This window comes from Physeter macrocephalus, chromosome 4 (genome assembly GCF_002837175.3).
Source record: "Physeter macrocephalus isolate SW-GA chromosome 4, ASM283717v5, whole genome shotgun sequence".
In the NCBI taxonomy this organism is placed as follows: Eukaryota; Metazoa; Chordata; class Mammalia; order Artiodactyla; family Physeteridae; genus Physeter; species Physeter macrocephalus.
The window spans coordinates 72,988,710-73,005,692 of NC_041217.1; the positions used below are offsets into that span (position 1 = coordinate 72,988,710).

General features: G+C 45.6%; 2 protein-coding genes and 1 non-coding gene across 27 annotated transcripts in view; all 3 read right to left on the minus strand.

Moving 5' to 3' along the window:
* Positions 1-583: 583 nt before the first annotated feature.
* On the minus strand, positions 584-3,164 carry HAX1 (HCLS1 associated protein X-1). The gene is made up of 7 exons (XM_007130318.2): positions 3,082-3,164; positions 2,302-2,558; positions 1,951-2,135; positions 1,446-1,497; positions 1,212-1,318; positions 994-1,084; positions 584-844 (listed from the first exon to the last, which is right to left on the minus strand). The coding sequence occupies exons 1-7, from the start codon at positions 3,132-3,134 to the stop codon at positions 759-761; spliced, it is 831 nt and encodes a 276-aa protein (XP_007130380.1). The 5' UTR covers positions 3,135-3,164; the 3' UTR covers positions 584-758.
* A 1,148-nt stretch (positions 3,165-4,312) lies between these two features.
* UBAP2L (ubiquitin associated protein 2 like) overlaps positions 4,313-16,983 on the minus strand; it is a 42,338-nt gene continuing 29,667 nt past the window's right edge. For 3 of the 25 annotated variants that reach the window (XM_024116142.2, XM_028488805.2, XM_028488802.2), the window contains 7 exons: positions 16,205-16,400; positions 16,026-16,114; positions 14,708-14,761; positions 13,999-14,080; positions 13,015-13,232; positions 12,525-12,630; positions 10,710-11,113 (listed from right to left, as the gene is read on the minus strand). In XM_024116142.2, the coding sequence (XP_023971910.1) occupies positions 11,064-11,113; positions 12,525-12,630; positions 13,015-13,232; positions 13,999-14,080; positions 14,708-14,761; positions 16,026-16,114; positions 16,205-16,400 (795 nt within the window). In that variant the 3' untranslated portion in view covers positions 10,710-11,063. Of the gene's footprint in view, positions 4,443-4,476; positions 5,114-5,970; positions 6,022-6,437; positions 6,636-7,726; positions 7,795-10,709; positions 11,114-12,524; positions 12,631-13,014; positions 13,233-13,998; positions 14,081-14,707; positions 14,762-16,025; positions 16,115-16,204; positions 16,401-16,983 lie in introns of those variants that run through there. The other 22 variants (XM_055084299.1, XM_028488790.2, XM_028488799.2 and 19 more) reach the window with 18 other exon arrangements.
* On the minus strand, positions 14,167-14,302 carry LOC112062241 (small nucleolar RNA SNORA58). The gene has a single exon (XR_002890634.1). It is a non-coding gene; the product is annotated as a small nucleolar RNA SNORA58 (small nucleolar RNA).

The following is a 16,983-nucleotide window of genomic DNA, read 5'->3' on the forward strand; positions in this document are numbered from 1 at the left end:
CGGGGCACGAACCCGTGTACCCTGCATCAGCAGGCGGACGCTCAATCACTGTGCCACCAGGGAAGCCCTGGCAGGCAGATTCTTAACCACTGCACCATCAGGGAAGTCCCTACATTTACATCTTGAGTTTTTCTATCTGGTATGAGGGAATGTTCTAATCTACTTGTTTTACATGTGGCTGTCCAGCTTTCCCAGTACCACTTGTTGAAGAGACCAATAATGTTTTGCTAGTTTTATTTTCCCTTATACAAAAAAATAAAAATAAAAACAGCCAGTAAAGGAAGAAATATTTGCCCATGTACTTCATCAAATTATCTCATGAACTACCCAATCATAGTGCTCCCACACCTAGGGAAGCAGTTTTTCCTCTACATTTATACACATACTTCCTTTTTTTTTTAGTTATCTTATCTCTTCATAAGGAAAATCATCTTCTAGAGGTACCTGAAACTTACTTATCAAAATCAGATTTTGGAAGTAAAGCAAAAAATTAAGAAATAATTTTTTGTGGGCCAAGTTAATTTGGGAATCCCTGGATAGTGTGAGAAAGTGGAACAGCCATGACAAAGCCAAGACTAAGGAATTAGCATAAATAAAGGTTTTATTGGTCGGTCTGGGTGAGTGACATACTGACATACCCCCAATTCACTGTTCCACACACCCAAGGTGCTGAGGTGGCAGAAGGAGAACTAAGCCCATTGCTGGTGAGCAAAGGGTGGGGGCGGAAAGAACCTAAAGGCCTCTGAGAGTTAACAAGGCTACCGGGACCGGAACCAACGTCCTAGGAACAAATCCAGGATGGAAAAGGTATCATCCAGGGATGGAGGTGTTGGTGATTCTGGACCTAAGGAAGAAAGTGATACACAGAAGCTAAGTGAAAGAGACTAGACAGAGGCAAAAGAGAGGAATAATATTAAAGGGTAGGGGAGTTAAGGGTTTCCCTTTCCCAAGGAATTAAGAAATGGATCCCTTTGATTCATACTCTTTACTTACCATCCCTCGGAGAGCCACCTGCTTCTTGATGGGTTACTGTGGTCTCTTTCCGGCCCTCACTGTCCACCACAGTCCGGCGCTCCTCTACTGTCTACAAGGAGAAGCCCCCACCATATCCCTAACATCACTAAAGGTGAGTTAACTGATTTCTTTACATAGGGCTCCCTTTCCAGAACATTCTCTGACCATAGTTCCCTTTACCGTCTCTCCCAACTCACCCCATCTGGCTTAGTGATCTTAGTCACAGAGACGCTCTTGAAATAGGATTTGGGCTGGGGCTGCAGAACTGGGCCAAGGCCCTCCTCGGAAACCTGGGTATCAAGATCTAGAAGGGCAGAGAGAGGAAAGAAGAAAGAAAGAGTCCAAGGGAAAGAAGGGAACAAGTGTGGCAGGAAGAAATTTCAGGGAGGGAGAACAAACGGCTGGTAAACGTCCTTTCCCTCGAAACTCACCATTGTCCTCTCTGGCTCTAGAATGGGGGGTCACGGGCCACGTATCATCAAACTGCAGAAAAAGACAAAGTAGGTCAAATGACACTTTTCAATCAAATTTGAGGGGGTCACAGAACCCAAACTATTTCCAAGTTCCAAAACTACTTTTCCTCAGGAGAAATAATCCCAGCCAGGATAGCTTTATTTACTTACACCTTCCTCCTTCCTACCTGTTTTATGTATCCCTCTACCAAAAGCATTCCTCAACTGATACTTTTCTGTCCACCCTCAAGAAGTCTGCTTTGTCCAAGAATCATTTAGACCAGCAATTTTTTTTAAACAAAAAGCAGAACTCACATTTCCCCCCAAAGAAAATCCTACAAGAAGCTTAATACAGAAAACAGATAAATACACCAAGTGGAGGGCCTAGGACTCCAACCCAAGACTGTTAAGATTCCAACAAGGTTTCCAGTCTTTGCAGTCAGTTTTCTCCACAGGCTCCCACTTCAGGCCCAGATGTACTCACCCTATGAAAAGGTCTCTGGGAGCCCCAGCCTGGTGCTGGTTTGCAGGATTCAGTTCTTGCATCACTCTCCAAGGCCCCATGAAAGAGCCTAGGCTGGTGACTATCTGGATACTTAAGCATTGAGTCCCGAAGCGTCTGTCCTTCCTGCCGTCTCTCAGGTGTCTCTGACTCAGGACCTGGAAGTTCTGCAGAAAGGTGGCAGGTGGATGCTGGGGACTTGGACTCTTTTAAATCTCCTTGAAATCATCCGTTTTCTCACACTTCCCAACCCCCAACTACTCTCTGCAGGTTCCTTTTTTCACCCACCGACCCAGCAGAAACCACAGGTTCTCCCCCGGGGCATCCACACACCAGGAGGGCGGGAAGGCAAGGTCCAGGCCCCCATCTCGCTGAAGATGTTATTGAAATCCCGTACTAGGTCATCAAAGCCGAAGTTATCGTGGAAACGCATCCCTCCTCCTGGGCTGAAGCTGAAGCCGAAGCCAAATTCCTCGGGGGGCTGGGGACCCTCAAACCTCGAGCTCCCACGGCCCCACGTGGCTCCTTCTTCTTCCTCATCATCTTCATCTTCATCGCGAGTCACCCCTCCAAAAAAGGGATCTCTGTGGCTAGGGGTGGAGGCAGATCGGCCACCAAGATTTCAGCACTATTTAAAACCATAAAATCGGCTAATGGATGACAAAGTGAGACAAGAGTTGAGATCTAGGAAGCTGAAGTGAGGGTTAAAAGGACTGGCCATCGGGTTTGTTTTGTTTTTATCAAAGTCAGTCCTCACCTCGCGGCTCCCCAAAACGCTTCCGCTCGGCTTTTCTTCACTGTTCCCCAGCCCCTCCCTTCTCTCCCAAGTTCCTGCTCACTTGCTCATTGTTCTCTTACCCAGAGCCCTATTGTCTTCCCCACCCGCGCCCCTGTAGCATCACCCCAGACTGGAGAAAGGTTTAAGCGGCTGTTTCCTCTCCTCTTAACCGCCCTGGTTACTGTCGCGGGGTGAGTGCTCAATGTTGACTTCCGTTCTCTCCGCAGGAGTTGAAGGAGTAGGGAAAAGGATGTTTTTCCAAAAATAGGGTGTCAAGGGTCAAGCTCCCCTCAGAGGATCCCGCCCCGCCTTCTCTGGCCCGGACCCGCTCTCACCTCCGAGGTCCAGAAAAGCCGAAAAAGCCCCGAAAGAGGTCAAAGAGGCTCATTCCCGCAGTGGGACTCGAACCTTCGAACCCCACAGCTGGGGGAAGCCAGAGCTACGCTGTCGAAAATTGAGTGAAGCGTCAGACCACGCTACCGGAAAGCAAGCCTGCGATCGGACACTGTCGTAAAACGACCGTAAGCCGGACAGGGTGGGGGGGCAGGGCGGACGGGCCTATCACGTTCCAAATGCTTTCTCTTTTACTGTTTCCTTGTGAAGGGAGCGGGTGTACTGAATTTTCTTTTTCCAACGCTCACCTGCCTCCTAAGCCAATTCTCCTTCCTGCCGATCAACCCGCTCCAACAGGGTGTTTCGAGGGTTTGACACTGGATGGCACCGGAGGCAGCCGCCAGAGGGCAGCCCACCCGCACAAATGAACCGGACCGAGACCCACCCTCACCGCCGGCTCACCACACCCGTGGACGACGTCTTCCTTCTAAACCCACCTCGCCCCTTTCCTCCGTCCAGTTTGTTTCTTGACTGATACAATTAAGTCTAATATTAGAGGGATGGACAAAATGTTGCATTAAGCTTCTTCTAGTATAGTGACTTCCCCAGAGTTGAGTAAAAAAGACAGAGGAACGCATGGATTTAACTCCGTCTCTCCAGCTATTAAGGAGTTTGTCATAACTATAAGGGATTCTCCTAATTCTTTCAAGCAGGGTCTGCAACCACCAGGATAAAGTCTTTGTAAGAGACCAAGGGAAATCTATTGAAGTGTCTTGGGAGAGAATCTGGGGCTATTAAGTATCCCCTTTTTCGGGTCATTGACTTTATAAGCCTCCCCCTCCCTGTACCCCCACCTCGATCCCAACCCTGGCCTTGCTCTAGACTCCTCCTTTTCAAGGGGTTGGATATTAGCTACTTGAAGTGAAAGCACTCAAGAAGTAAGAACTACTGCTTCAGTTTTGCTAGCCAACAGTGCATGTTGCCCTCATTTCTTTCCAGTTCATTTGCCTGGATCCATCTAAATTAAACTTTGATTCTACAAAGCCATTTCTTTCAACTCCTGCTTAACCCTCTCCCTTTCCACCCAGTATCTGCTATCCCTTCACTGCCTAAAATCTGCTGTAGATCTGGAGGAAATGAAGATTTGCGGTGATTCTTTCCAGGCACCACGCTGTGTAATTCTTAGGGGAGGGGGGGAAGGGAATGCCCTCAAGGGCAAGATACTAGCACATTAAGGTCAGAGGAGTTCTTAAAGGGCGAAGATTTCATTTTATTCCACTGCCTTCGGGGCCTGCTAGAGAAGGCCCAGTTGGTACAGTAATACTTATTCACCAAGCTGGTCATCGACGAGACTGAGGATATCCTAGACGGAGCAAGAATGGGCAGAGGCTGAAGGTAGAGGTTTTCTTTTTATATATACAAGACACATTAATCCATTAAATTTGAGGACACAGTACAAAAAAAAAAAAAAAAAACACTTCAACTAATTCATCTGACAATGCTGTTCATATTCATGACGCCATTTTTTTGTTGTTGTTGTTTTGTTTCCTAATAATAAAGGAGGAGACTTAGGGCTGTTGGGCTGATATATATTTGGGGGTCCCCCCTCCCTACCTCACCCACACACCACCAGGGTGAACAGGAGGAGGAGAAGGGAGGGCAGGGCCCACAGCAAAGTTTCATAATCTTGAATGCAAGGGGGGAGGAGGAGAGGAAAGGAAGAAAAAAAAAGGAGAAAATACAAATCCTATAATACATACAACAGAGTGGGGATGGTATGGGAATGGGACAGACATGAAGCTGAGGCATGGGATGGGCTGCTGGGGGTGGGGGCAGTGGAACCCCCCCACATTCCTTTCTCTCTTTGATGCTGTTTCCATAGTTGCCAGGCTGAGAAGCCCTCTCAGAAGATGGGACCGGGAGAAGAGAGTCAGGGCCTCAGTTGGCCCCCCAGCTGTAGCTGTTGTAGGCAGACTTGTTGGTCTGGGGCTTCTGCGGGATGGAGCTGGTCTGGCTACGTTGCCCGCTGCCCGTCTGCAGGGGAATGGGAGGGTGAATGGGGAGGAAAAAGATGTCTAGTTAGCGGGACAAATTTATGACATCTTCAGGTGGAAATCTGGAAATTGTTTTACTCTCCCATTCCCCTTGCTTAGAAACTACTCTGAAGCTTACTTCTTAACCATAGGAAATTTGTTTTATACAGCAGTTAGAGCACCTCTGACAAGTAAAAAAAACACTTTCAAACTTTAAATAAGGGAAAGATGAAAAGAGGGCGGGATACTTTTAGAGACAAGATAGTGCATCAGTTCTACTAATTTTCAATTTCACCTTCTCCTCACCCCCCAAACCCACCCTCCCCTGATCCGAGGAAAGGCTACTCTCTAGAGAGAATTATAGCCTCTTGGAGATGAGTGATCACAAGGTGATTTCACTTTCACTGATCCCCATGAATGCCTCAATTTGGACATCTGTCTTTGAGAGCAAGGCAGCCCTTATTCTAGCTCTGCAACCACCTATGAGGAAGGGGGAGAGGTCACCTGCACCACCCCAGGGCTCCCCACCCCTACCACACATCACATCTGTGAGCCCATTTCAGGAAAGGTAAGAGAGACAGTCTGAGGCCCCAGGCTCCAGATGCTGCCCCAAGAATCCTTTCCATTCCGGTAACCAAGTGTTTCAAGAGTCAGGGAAGGGTAGAAAGAAAAAGAGGACACTGAGGAGAGGAGGACAAGAGAGGAACGGGAGGCCAGAGAGCTCAGCAAGGTGTTTGTGTTTGTGTATCCCGATTTGTGACTGTGCAATCTTTTCTCTTCAAGTTCCCTGAGACTGTGGAGGTGAAATGGGGACTGAAAAGGAGTGGGTTCAAGCATATCATCATTCAGTTTCATTACCTGCTCCTCCTGCTGGCGCTGGCAACAGAGAATCATCTGCAAATATGGTAGCTGAGGCAGAACCAGGATATATGGAAAATAAAGGGACAAACTTTGACAAAAGAACTCCACCATTAGAAGGGAAAGCTATAATGTCAGGGAAGGGGGAAGGCTGGGAGAGGTAAGAGGGGAGGTGTGACCCAGGTCTGATAGGATGAGGACAACTGTGCTATGGGAGGAGGTGGAGGAGAAAGGCACCAAAGGAACTGGGCAAAAAAGGTTTCAATCTGGCCTCTTCTCTGACATCTCCTTTGCCGGCCACTCATGTTGTGTGCGCTTGTGTCTGTATGTGCTGTGTGCCCATGGCTGGCGCTGGGGAGGATTGGGTGAAGGTGGTGGTGCGGAAGGGTAAGAAAAGGAAAGGGGAGGTAGTTTTAGGGTACAGGAAGGAAGAGGAAGGGAAAGGAAAGAGGGGGAAGGGCTATTACCTGGCCATCCTGCTGCAGGTGATGGTGAAGGATCTGGGAGTGCGGTTGCTGATGGGGGGTCAGAATGTGCATAAAGGGGGCAGGTGGGTAGGCAGCAGCTGTGGCCGGATTGATGGGCCCCCCACTTCCTAGGGCTGAAGGCAAGTTGAAGGAGGCAGCAGGAGTACCGGAATGAAAACCTTGTTTCTCAAAGGACTGCTATCCAGGAGAATGGGAGGAGAGAGAGTAAAAGGGATCAGCAAACTAATCCTCAGAATTTCTGAACCCAAGATCCCCCACCCTCAGAAAGCAGCATGGTGTCATACAATGAATGCTGCACCTGAAGTCAGACATTCAGGTCTTAGCCTCAGCTCTACCCTTTAACAGCTGTGTGAACCTGAGAAAATTAATCTCTCAGCCTCATTTTCTCTTAACATGAGTCAGGGATGCTATTAACCTCTCAGTTGTAAGGACCAAATGAGAGGATAGATGTGAGAGCACTTCGTAAATTCTAACATCATTCATGAACACAATGAAATCTGCTAACTACTCTTAGCACAAATAGGGATACCCCTGGAGTTGGGTAAAAATTAGAACTCCTTGATATTTCAAAAGAAATGAATACACACTGAGGTATCTTGAGTGTTAATGGTCTTGGCCATGAAAGACTCCACCATAACTCCTAATACTTTACATCAAACTTTTACTTATTTATGGTGTGTGTTGGAGGGAGCAACACAATACAAATCTATGGATAATTCAGATGCCTCACTTTAGCTACTGGGTTGTATCCTCTCCTACTCTGTTTATAGATATACTTACAAAAAGAATGGAAAGAACTAGTTTCCCTTCATTCCATATCTGTTCTCTCGGAAACTTATGAAAAGGTTGGGAGTGAGTATGTAAAGGGCCAGGACAGTTGCACAGTAAATCACATGACATATCACAACAATTTACCACACTGAACCTTCCTGTAACATTTTTGTTGCTTTTTCCCAGAGGGTTAAATTTAAACTTCTTCAAGAAACTGAGGTTTAGAGACACTCATTTTCTAGTCAAATGGATTTCCTGAGGCCTCTCTTACGGTTGTTCTTGTTCACTGTATTTTTTTCCCCCTTTGGCCGCGCCACTCAGCTTGCGGGATCTTAGTTCCCTGACCAGGGACTGAACCCGGGCCATGGCAATGAGAGTGCCAAGTCCTAACCACTGGACCGCCAGGGAATTCCCATGTTCACTGTACTTCTATCATTCCAACTCCACCTCCTCTATGTCATCTCTTTTTCCACTTCTATCCAGAGCCAGGCACCTACCTGGGTTTTGGAGTACACAGAACCCGAGATATCTGGCACGCCTGTGTTACTGGAGGTGACTGATACACCTGGGGGAGGAGGAAACAGACAGGAGGATTAGCTCAGCTAGCTGCCTGGCCCCATCCCTGGGAGATGATGTGTGTAGCCCTTCTAGCTATAGCACTGCAAGGGAATTTTGGTCTGTTTTTCCAGCTTCATGTCAGTCCTGAGGGATAAGAGTTCATGACACAAAAGCTCCCTAGGTTCTCCTGCCCTTTCCAGATGTGTACTGAGTATTTATGTGAGAGTGAGGTGTGTTGTATTGGGGAGGACTAGGGAATATAGCCAAACCTCACTAGCATATGGTTTTCAAAACACTTCTCTGTGCCAAAACCCAACAGGATTGTATTAAACTTCTAACGTCCATTTCAAATCAACTGACCCAAACTCCACTCAGTTCTGCAGTCCTGCTCCTGAATGGGTTCAAAATCCATGCCTCCACAGCATAAGGTAAGTATTAGAGGAGCACTCCTATTCAACCCCCAAGAGCACTTTCATTCTCAGAGCCTCAGTTTACTTAATCCAGCTTCCCCAGAGTCTTGGCAATTCTACGCTACAGACTTATGATTTAAAGAGCTGGCACAAAAGCTAATTTCCATTTACTCAGTTTAAGCCAAAGCATGGAGAGAGAGGGCTAAGGAAGGTAGACAGGGGTAGATAGCTATCTCCTACAGCCTAGGTGGAACACAAAAATCCAACTGTCATTCTAGTTTACAACTTCAGCTTTTCCATGAGATAAAAGCTCTAATCCATACTCCAGCAACTTGCATGTTTCCTGTTGAAAACCTCCCTACCACCAACTACAATTTTAAGGAAACCACAATAGTACAATTCTCCATTTTGATTTGTACTCCTTAAACTGAAATACACATACTGTACCTCCTAGGGTATGGGGCAATAAGTCAAGGATAGGAAGAAGCCATCAGGTAAAATAACCCAGCAACTTACTTGAGAAATTGTATACCAATATTGAAGGAAAAGTAACTCAAATTTAACTAGGAATTTAGAGCATCCTTTCTAAAGATCTGTTAGTTTTCAGGAAGTGAGATAAAATGAAACCTCAGAAAAACTTTGCATTTCAGTTTATGTCTTTGGATCATTCTCCTCTGCTGTTAGGAACACTTTGTTCAGAGTTTTTTGGAAGCACTAAACTGACTAAATCATATGAGGAATTCTCCTTTCACCCACAATTCAACAGCAATCTCCCTTCAAACTCCAGAACCCAAATCCTCTCTAGACCAAGGCAGCCTTCAAAAGCTAAGCCCACCTTGGACAGCCAATTTAGAATCTTCCCAGTAGAAGTGGCATCTTACCCCGGAGAACCCTCCCACATCACAAGTCCAGATAGTTCTAGGGAGGAGCAAACACCAACTAGGGAAAGAACAGAACTACAGAAACCAAGCATGAGAAAATACTTCCCCATCTCCAAAGTATCAACTCTACACTTTAAAGGCACTGAAGAAAAAGGGGACAATACAGGAACTAACGGAACAGTTTCTTCCCTTCCCTTTTCAAGACCCAGGTGCCCATTTGGCAAATCACTGGTAATAGGCATAACTTTAAGAACAGGAGTTCATTTATGGAAAAAGCTAAGCTAATGAGGAGGTTTGTGTGGAAGGGTTGAGAGTAAGGTGTAACAGGATATAAATGGAACATTTTTGAGGGAAACCAGAAGAGACAATGATCTTTACTGCAAAGGCTCAAACAGCTTGCTGACACCACTTGGTCATCCCATACAGAATGGGAGAAATGGATGATTCTCAAGCCGGGTGGTAGGGAGGAATTTAGTTCCAATGTGCCCCTACCTGGTCTCATCCTTTCCAGAGGGTGGACTAGCTAAAAAACAGCTTCTAGTCTAGAGGCCTTAATTGGCCTGTTGGTTGAAACAACTGGAAATGCTGGAAAAAAGAGATACTTTGTGTAGTAGCCCTAAATGGCCTCAGTGTAAGCATCTGAGACCCTAGAAAATAATGGGCATTGGTTTCCCTACCTATCATTCACCAGTAATTAGCAATCTCCTCAGACTATGGAGTTTTCTTGCTTTCCTTCCAACAGTCAACACCCCCTGGTTACCCCCACTCCCAAGCAGTGATGATCATACACAGTGTGGATGGCCGGGAGGAGAAATAAGAACCAATCTCTCCCAGCATGGCAGCCCCTGGGAAAGCTCATCACACTCACAGTACAAAATTACTCCAGAGGGCTGGGAACAAATACAAAGAAAGTGAAATATCTGGGTTTCCAATTAACCAAGGACAGGGTTCTCCCTGTCCAAGTTAACTCTATGAACGAAGGGCTGATGGTATACCAGTTGGATTGAGTGGGGATGAGAATTTCCATAGTCAAGGAGATGTCTAACCAAACCTCTCCCACACATTCTTAGCTATACCCACAAGTGCAAAACGACTAATAATCCACAATCCCTGAAAAGCCATCGAGGGACTAAGAACAATGTTCCAGGCTAGAACAGTTTCCACAGCCTGAGTCATCAACTAGCTGGTCACTAATGACTTTATCTGCTCTCAATCAGCCACTTGGCCTTTGGGAACCAGATGTGGGAATTAAGCCTTGGAAGATACTTTCCTAACGACAGCTCTGAACACCATCTCTTCAGCCTTTCACAATGACATGACACGAACTTTTTGGTCTTTTATCCTCTGCTTATGTCAGAGACAAGGGGAAGATCTAAATGGAAAAGTGAAGAGCTATAATAAGCATGGAGAATCGGGCATTTTCTACAAATAGCTTTCCTGACTAACCAATCAACAGGCTGGGAACTGAGGCCACTTCCCCTCCCCCACCTTAATAAAATCACCATACTGAAAAGTTAACAGTTCTTTGGCTATGCTGGGGTTTGATTGAAAAGGCCACCCTCCACCCTTCATCCACAGCACAACATTGGCTCCTAGTGTCCAGAAAGACATGCACGGAAAGAACGCCAGAGTTAGCTAAAGAAATACCACAGTTTATTGAAGACTACAAATATTTTGTTACAAGTTGAAACTACATGCCTTCCAGAAATCAAAAGCAACAGCAGGTGTGTGCATTGATGCTTCGGAGGAGGTGCTGCACCGCTTGAATTCGAAATGGGTAAGACAGGGTCAGACACATGGGGGAGAGGGAAATGGGGGAAGGGCAAGTTCAAAAGCCCAGAAGGTATCCACCAACTCATTTCCCCAAGCCAGGCAGGCCATGGCCACAGCTCAGCAGGCTCTCCTCAGTGGTCTGGTTTCTGAAACAAGACTTCAGTGCAAATTTACACACACACACAAAACACAGCCCCCAGCCTTGGGCCAAATTAGCTCTCTGCCGTCCAGAAATGCTTGTAAGGGGGTGGATATTTTCTTCCTAAAAGGAATCAAATACATAAAAATAAATGAATTTAGAGGTTGATGAGGAATGGGATGACAAGAGCCCTCTGTGGGGTTGGGAACTGGGGATTCTTAAAGGGCTGTTATAGGAGATCTCTGAAATCTTAAGGGAAGTAAGAAGCTAGGATTTCCAAAATCAGCTATGCCATTTTCTTCTATTACCAATCATCTACCTCTTCAAATTCTTGAACCTGGTCCAGCTAAGACCTAAATCTAATATTCTTGGAATAGGGCCACTCCAAGACAAAAGCTTATAATCCTCCCCACCAAAGACTAGCGTGGACCTGCTCAGTGAGAGGGGGGCCCTAGGCACAGGGAGTCTGGGTATTATTAAATCTCAATGGGGTCTCTCAGGATTTCTTTAGTTTAAATCTTGTCCCACTCTAAGTCATACAACACAGTTCAAAGCTCCACCTGTTAGATCCCAGACCTACTGCCCTCTTTGCTCAGCTCAGTTTCCCAATAATTGAAAGCCTTGGGCAATTTTAACCACCTGGAGCCCATACAAGGGTGAAGAACACAGATGTAGCTCCATCCAAATCACCATGTAACCATAACTATGCTAAGAATTTTAAAGGACAACCCTCAACTCCAACCCCAAGCAATGGCAACCACCTCCTCCCCATACACATCTACAAGGCACTGAAAAAAGTAGATGGAATTGTTTTATTCAAAGACTCTTACTCCCTGTCCTCCAAAAATGGAGAGTAGGTGTCAGGTACGGGAGCAGGGGATAGGCTAAATATCTTTTAGGTCAGCACCCATTCAGAGGATTCCTGTATTTCCCTCCCTGCCATCAGAGGGGCAAATGGACTTTGCAGAGACCAGCCATACAAATGAAGGAACCTAAAGGTCCAACTCTCCCTCTACTGAGTATTCATGCCCTACTCCTTTCTCTCCACATCTTAGGCCCTCTAGATACGCAATAAAAAGGGGCCACATGAGAAAAGCAGTACTACAAAGAGATTTAAGCCAAACCTACCACAGCATGCTAGCTAAGAACCCATTTAACTCTTCTATTCAGTGAATATATCCCCTATTGTACTACCAGTACCTTAAGTGTTAACACTTGCCTCCACTGACATCTCAGTAAAATCTTGGGGCCCTCTGCTTCCCACCCAAAGTTTAGGCCAGCCAACATATTCTAACAGCCAACTCGTGTGCCAGGGCATTCCCGTCATGAGTAGTGGATACACATTCTAGTATTAAGCTCCTCTGTTGGTGCTGCTCAGACAGACACCCAAGTCAGGCAGACATTAACAATCATACATGGAGCAGCAGCACACCCTCACCAACCCTGTTTTCTCAAGCACCACATCTTCCTCCCTGAAACTCATTTAATGACATCCCACAGACACCAATGACAGCCAGGGTCAAGGTGAGCTTACCAGTGTTGTATCCATGAGACCCATATCCACTTGGCTGTTGGAAAGGGGTGGCTGATGCATTCACACTGACATTCACACCATGCTGCTTGGAAGAGGTAGGAGCCACCTGAAGAGCAATAGGCCAGAACTACAGTGAAATGGCAGCAAAGTACCATTCAACCGACCCGTCCTACTCCAGAGACTGGGCATTCAGATGGCTACCCACTCTGATGTATGCTGTCCACAGTTTACTTAGCAAAATGGGTTCAGGGAATGAATGAGAGCCTGAGGGAAGCAAAGCTGTACATTCCCCCTTTAGCTAATTCTACGAATGGGTAATCCCTTATCCCAATCCCAGCCCCACTCCCTCTCCCAGGCCAGAAAGAGGCCAGAGGTGGAAACTGTTCCTCTTCATTCATTACTAAGAAGTCATCTAGCCTTGAAAGCAGCTAGCATAGTGTCCAGGGCTAGGACTCTTCACCACAAGTAAAGACCAAGCCCAAGTACTTACAGGGAACACAGCAGGCCCATACTGGAAGGTGCTGGGGAGGCCCGGAACCCCTGTGTAGTATGGCAGGCTGGTGTAACTGTAGCCAGGAGGCAGCGCCGGGTTCAGGAATGTCTGCTGCGTGGTATGGTGAGTCTGTGTCTGGTTCTGCTGGGGCTGGGCCAAGGTTGTGGCCGGGGCCGGGGAGGAGGCATCCCCACGGCCGAACTTTGTGAGGTCACCTGTGACACGAGAGGCTAAATGTATCTGCCTCTTTCACCCCGCAACACCAACGCAGAATTTCCTCTTCTGGTTTCACATGATTCCAGGAGAGCCTTCAGAGACTATTAAAGTTCAATGCTTTGAATTCCATTTCTTTGCGGCTCCATTTAGCACTGCTCAGCATACACTCCACACAGTGCTAGTCAAGGACTAATGTTGCATGACTGTGCAATACTGTGGCAGAAACCAGCTCCCAGAATAAAGCTCCTGTATGATTTCCCCGCCCACCTGTTTTCTTTCATCTCTTCCCCACTCCACCCCCTCCTTTCCTTCTCTGCTTCCCCTCCACGGGGAAAACTCCATGCTGGACTTGAAAAACAATGCTAGGTCAGGGAAAATGACAGGGCAATAAGGTCAACAATAGGTCAGGCACTGGCCTAGCAAGGCAATGAGACTCCCACATGAGTAAGGAACAGGAGCAGAGATGAGTAGAGGAAGGCCAGTTCAACCACAGTACTTCCTGGAAAAAGCTAGAGAATAGCTGAGAAGTCAACACATCATCCAGAGTCACAGGGAGACAACAGAAAGTGGGATGAGAAGCCAAGTTGCTACACGCCCATCTTCAGCAGGATTCTGAATCTACCAACCCTGATTTACCACATCCATTTTGTACTTCTGTCAAAGATCTTAATTAAGGTGAGAACTGGATCCCTTCATTGTACTAATCAGGTTTCTGCCACCAAGGCCAACACAACTTCCCTTTATTCAGCCCCATCCCAATCCTACCAGAGTAAGGGTTGCTGGCCAGGCTACCATCCCTCCCAGTCAGCGGAGTGGTGGGTGTGGGAAATGGGATGCTGTAGTAATCCTGAAAGAGAGAGAGATAAAAGAGCAGAGACTCAATGCCACTCATTCCCAGAAGTGAGGACATGTCATTCAGGGTGAGAAGCAAGAGAATGTTGGAGCACTGCAATTTATCCAGCCATTGATTAAGCTGGCTTGAACTAGCACAAACTCCATATTACTCTTGCATACACTGTCCCCCCTGCCTGGCCATGGGGACAGTCAGGCAAGGTCTACAAGTATGCCCACCAGGAAACACTTCAAGTCCATCAGTACCAATAATACTCTCAAACCTCTAGATATTATCCCTAATAGTCTACTACTACGGAGAAAACAGATCTTCCTTCTGGAATTCATCAGTGTTTGAGACGTACAGGAAGCATCCCAAGAGCTCCACAGTACTCTGAGCTTTAGAACAGGTTAAAATGTGTTTACTTCAAAGATGTCACAACTCTGATTAAAAAAAAAAAAAAAAATTACCTTCTGTTAGAGCCACTCTGGAAGTACATTCTAATATATCTTAAAGTATGTGTATGGAGGTATGGCTTGAGAAAGAGCCAAGTCTGTGACTTATCAACTGAACATTTGGAATAATCCAAACATTAATTTTAAGAGCACTTTCTTTTCCTAAGCTCTACAACCATATACTCACCAATGGAAATCTTGTCTGAAGCATCTGCAAGTCATCATAACCATATACTTGTGGCTGAAAGATACAAACATGTAACAATATTAATGAGAACTGGTCATGATGGTAGCAAACCAAAGAGCTAAGAGACAAGATAAATCAACATTCATCCTCATTCTTAAGAAGAAGACATAAATTATTTCCTTCATTTTAAGAAAGAAGTGAAATACAAAGAGATTACATGATTCATGAAAGGTATTGAAGCTTTCCTTGAGCTACACAGTGATTCAACTAGGCTGGCCTCTGGGTAGCAGTAGGGTATGCACAAGTCATACATACATAGCCTGCTTTATTCTACCTGTCTTTGTCTCCTTTGCCCTTCAAACTATGGCTTAAAATTTATCTCCTTCAGAAAGGATTCGCATTTTACTCTACTCTTTAATGTCTGGGTACTAAGGTAGTGTGTTAGCTATTAAAAACGTGCTAATGGATGTTTCATTTGTATGATATTCTTCTAGACTCTCTGAAGGCAAAAACAAGTTTTTGTTTTTCTTTAAATTTTTATTGGAGTATAGTTGATTTACAATGTTGTGTTAGTTTCAGGTGTACAGCAAAGTGAATCAGTTATACATATAACATATATCCACTCTTTTTAGATTCTTTTCCCATACAGGCCATTACAGAGTATTGAGTAGAGTTCCCTGTGCTATACAGTAGATCCTTATTAATTACCTATTTTATATATAGTAGTGTGTGTATGTCAATCCCAATCTCCCAATTTATCCCCCCCCACCACACCTGCCCTAATCCCCTGATAAACGTAAGTTTGAAAAACAGATGTTTAAAAAAAATTTTTTTTAAATAAATATCCTTCATCTTAATAGGCACTGAATACACGAAGCTGATACAAGACACAACAGTGCAAAAGGCTACTACTGTCAGTCACCTATTCTCAGATAGCCCCAGACTAAGTCAGGGAACTCTACTCTGACTAGGTCAGAGCCAGCATAGACCCCTAGAAATTAGGAATCAATCCAACTAGAGAAAATAATTCCCTAAGAAATTGAAAGGGATTCCAGTTAGACACTCTGGCCTTTGGCTTCTGAGGCCCAGAAATTGTGTTTCACCTGAGAAAATACACAATAGAGGACCTGGTCTAGGTTTAGACCTTCCTCTCTAAAAAATTATTTTTTTCCAAAACTACAAAGATTAAAAACTTGTTTGCTTACATGTGACAACCACTCGTTTATTATTTAATTATATTCTTCCTCCTGAAGCCACAGCCATAAAGAATAGCCATACCACCTTCCTCTTGTGGAGAAGATCCTTCAGTCTCACTTACCGGGTAGGCATGTAACAGCCCTGGAGCCATAATATATGGATTAGGCAACAACGGCGGGACCCCAGGAGGGAGGTTGGGAGGAGCTTTTCCTGAAAGAGAAATTGTATTTTTATCTTGTCACACTATTACTTTGCTCGTCCATACCAAAGGAATGCAATTCATCTTCTATGCAGGGCTACCTGAAGTCGTAGCAACTGAGCTTCGAGTGGAGGCTGTGACGGTAGAGTTGCTGCCTAGGCTGAGGCCCAAGCTACTGCCACTATTGAGACTGGAAGAGACACTGACCACGGGGGGAGGTGCAGAGACGGTGCTGGATGTGGTGGAGAAAGTGCTGGAGGAAGAATGAAGATTCGCCTCACTCTCCACGCTTGTGTGCTTCAAAAGGCAGTGCAGTGGAAGAGAGGAGGAGGAAACAGTGATTAGTATAACAGGTCAGGAAAGACAATCCCTTCTGTTGATTATATCACACCAACTTCTCAATTAAAAAGGCTGAGGCAGGGTACTAGGGTGCTCTCTGCCAAAGTAATTAGAAGAAGTTACTAAATACTGTCTGGCTACACATTCCCCAACATTCATCTGGTAAAGATGGTAACAACAGACCCACTGCACATTATCACCCTGTTCAGAAAGGCAGCAGAGCGAGTGGGGACAAACTCCCTAGAAACCAACACTGACTAGCCAATGAGGAGACAGAAAATAGTTTAGGTCTGAAAAATATATCATAGTCTTCTCTCCCACATTCTTCTTCACTAGGCCAGCACAACAGACCAGTTCACAAGCTAGAAAGAAGTACAAGTTCTAATGAATTTAAACCTGAAATAGTACACTTGAGGAAAGAGAGATTCCTGAAAAAGTCTTAACCCTCATTACCTTGCCCCAGGCTTTTGACAAACCAGACACTTTTGCCCAAAACAGGTCCTTCTGAAGTTAGTTTTCTTCCTTACCATCTCAGCTTAAT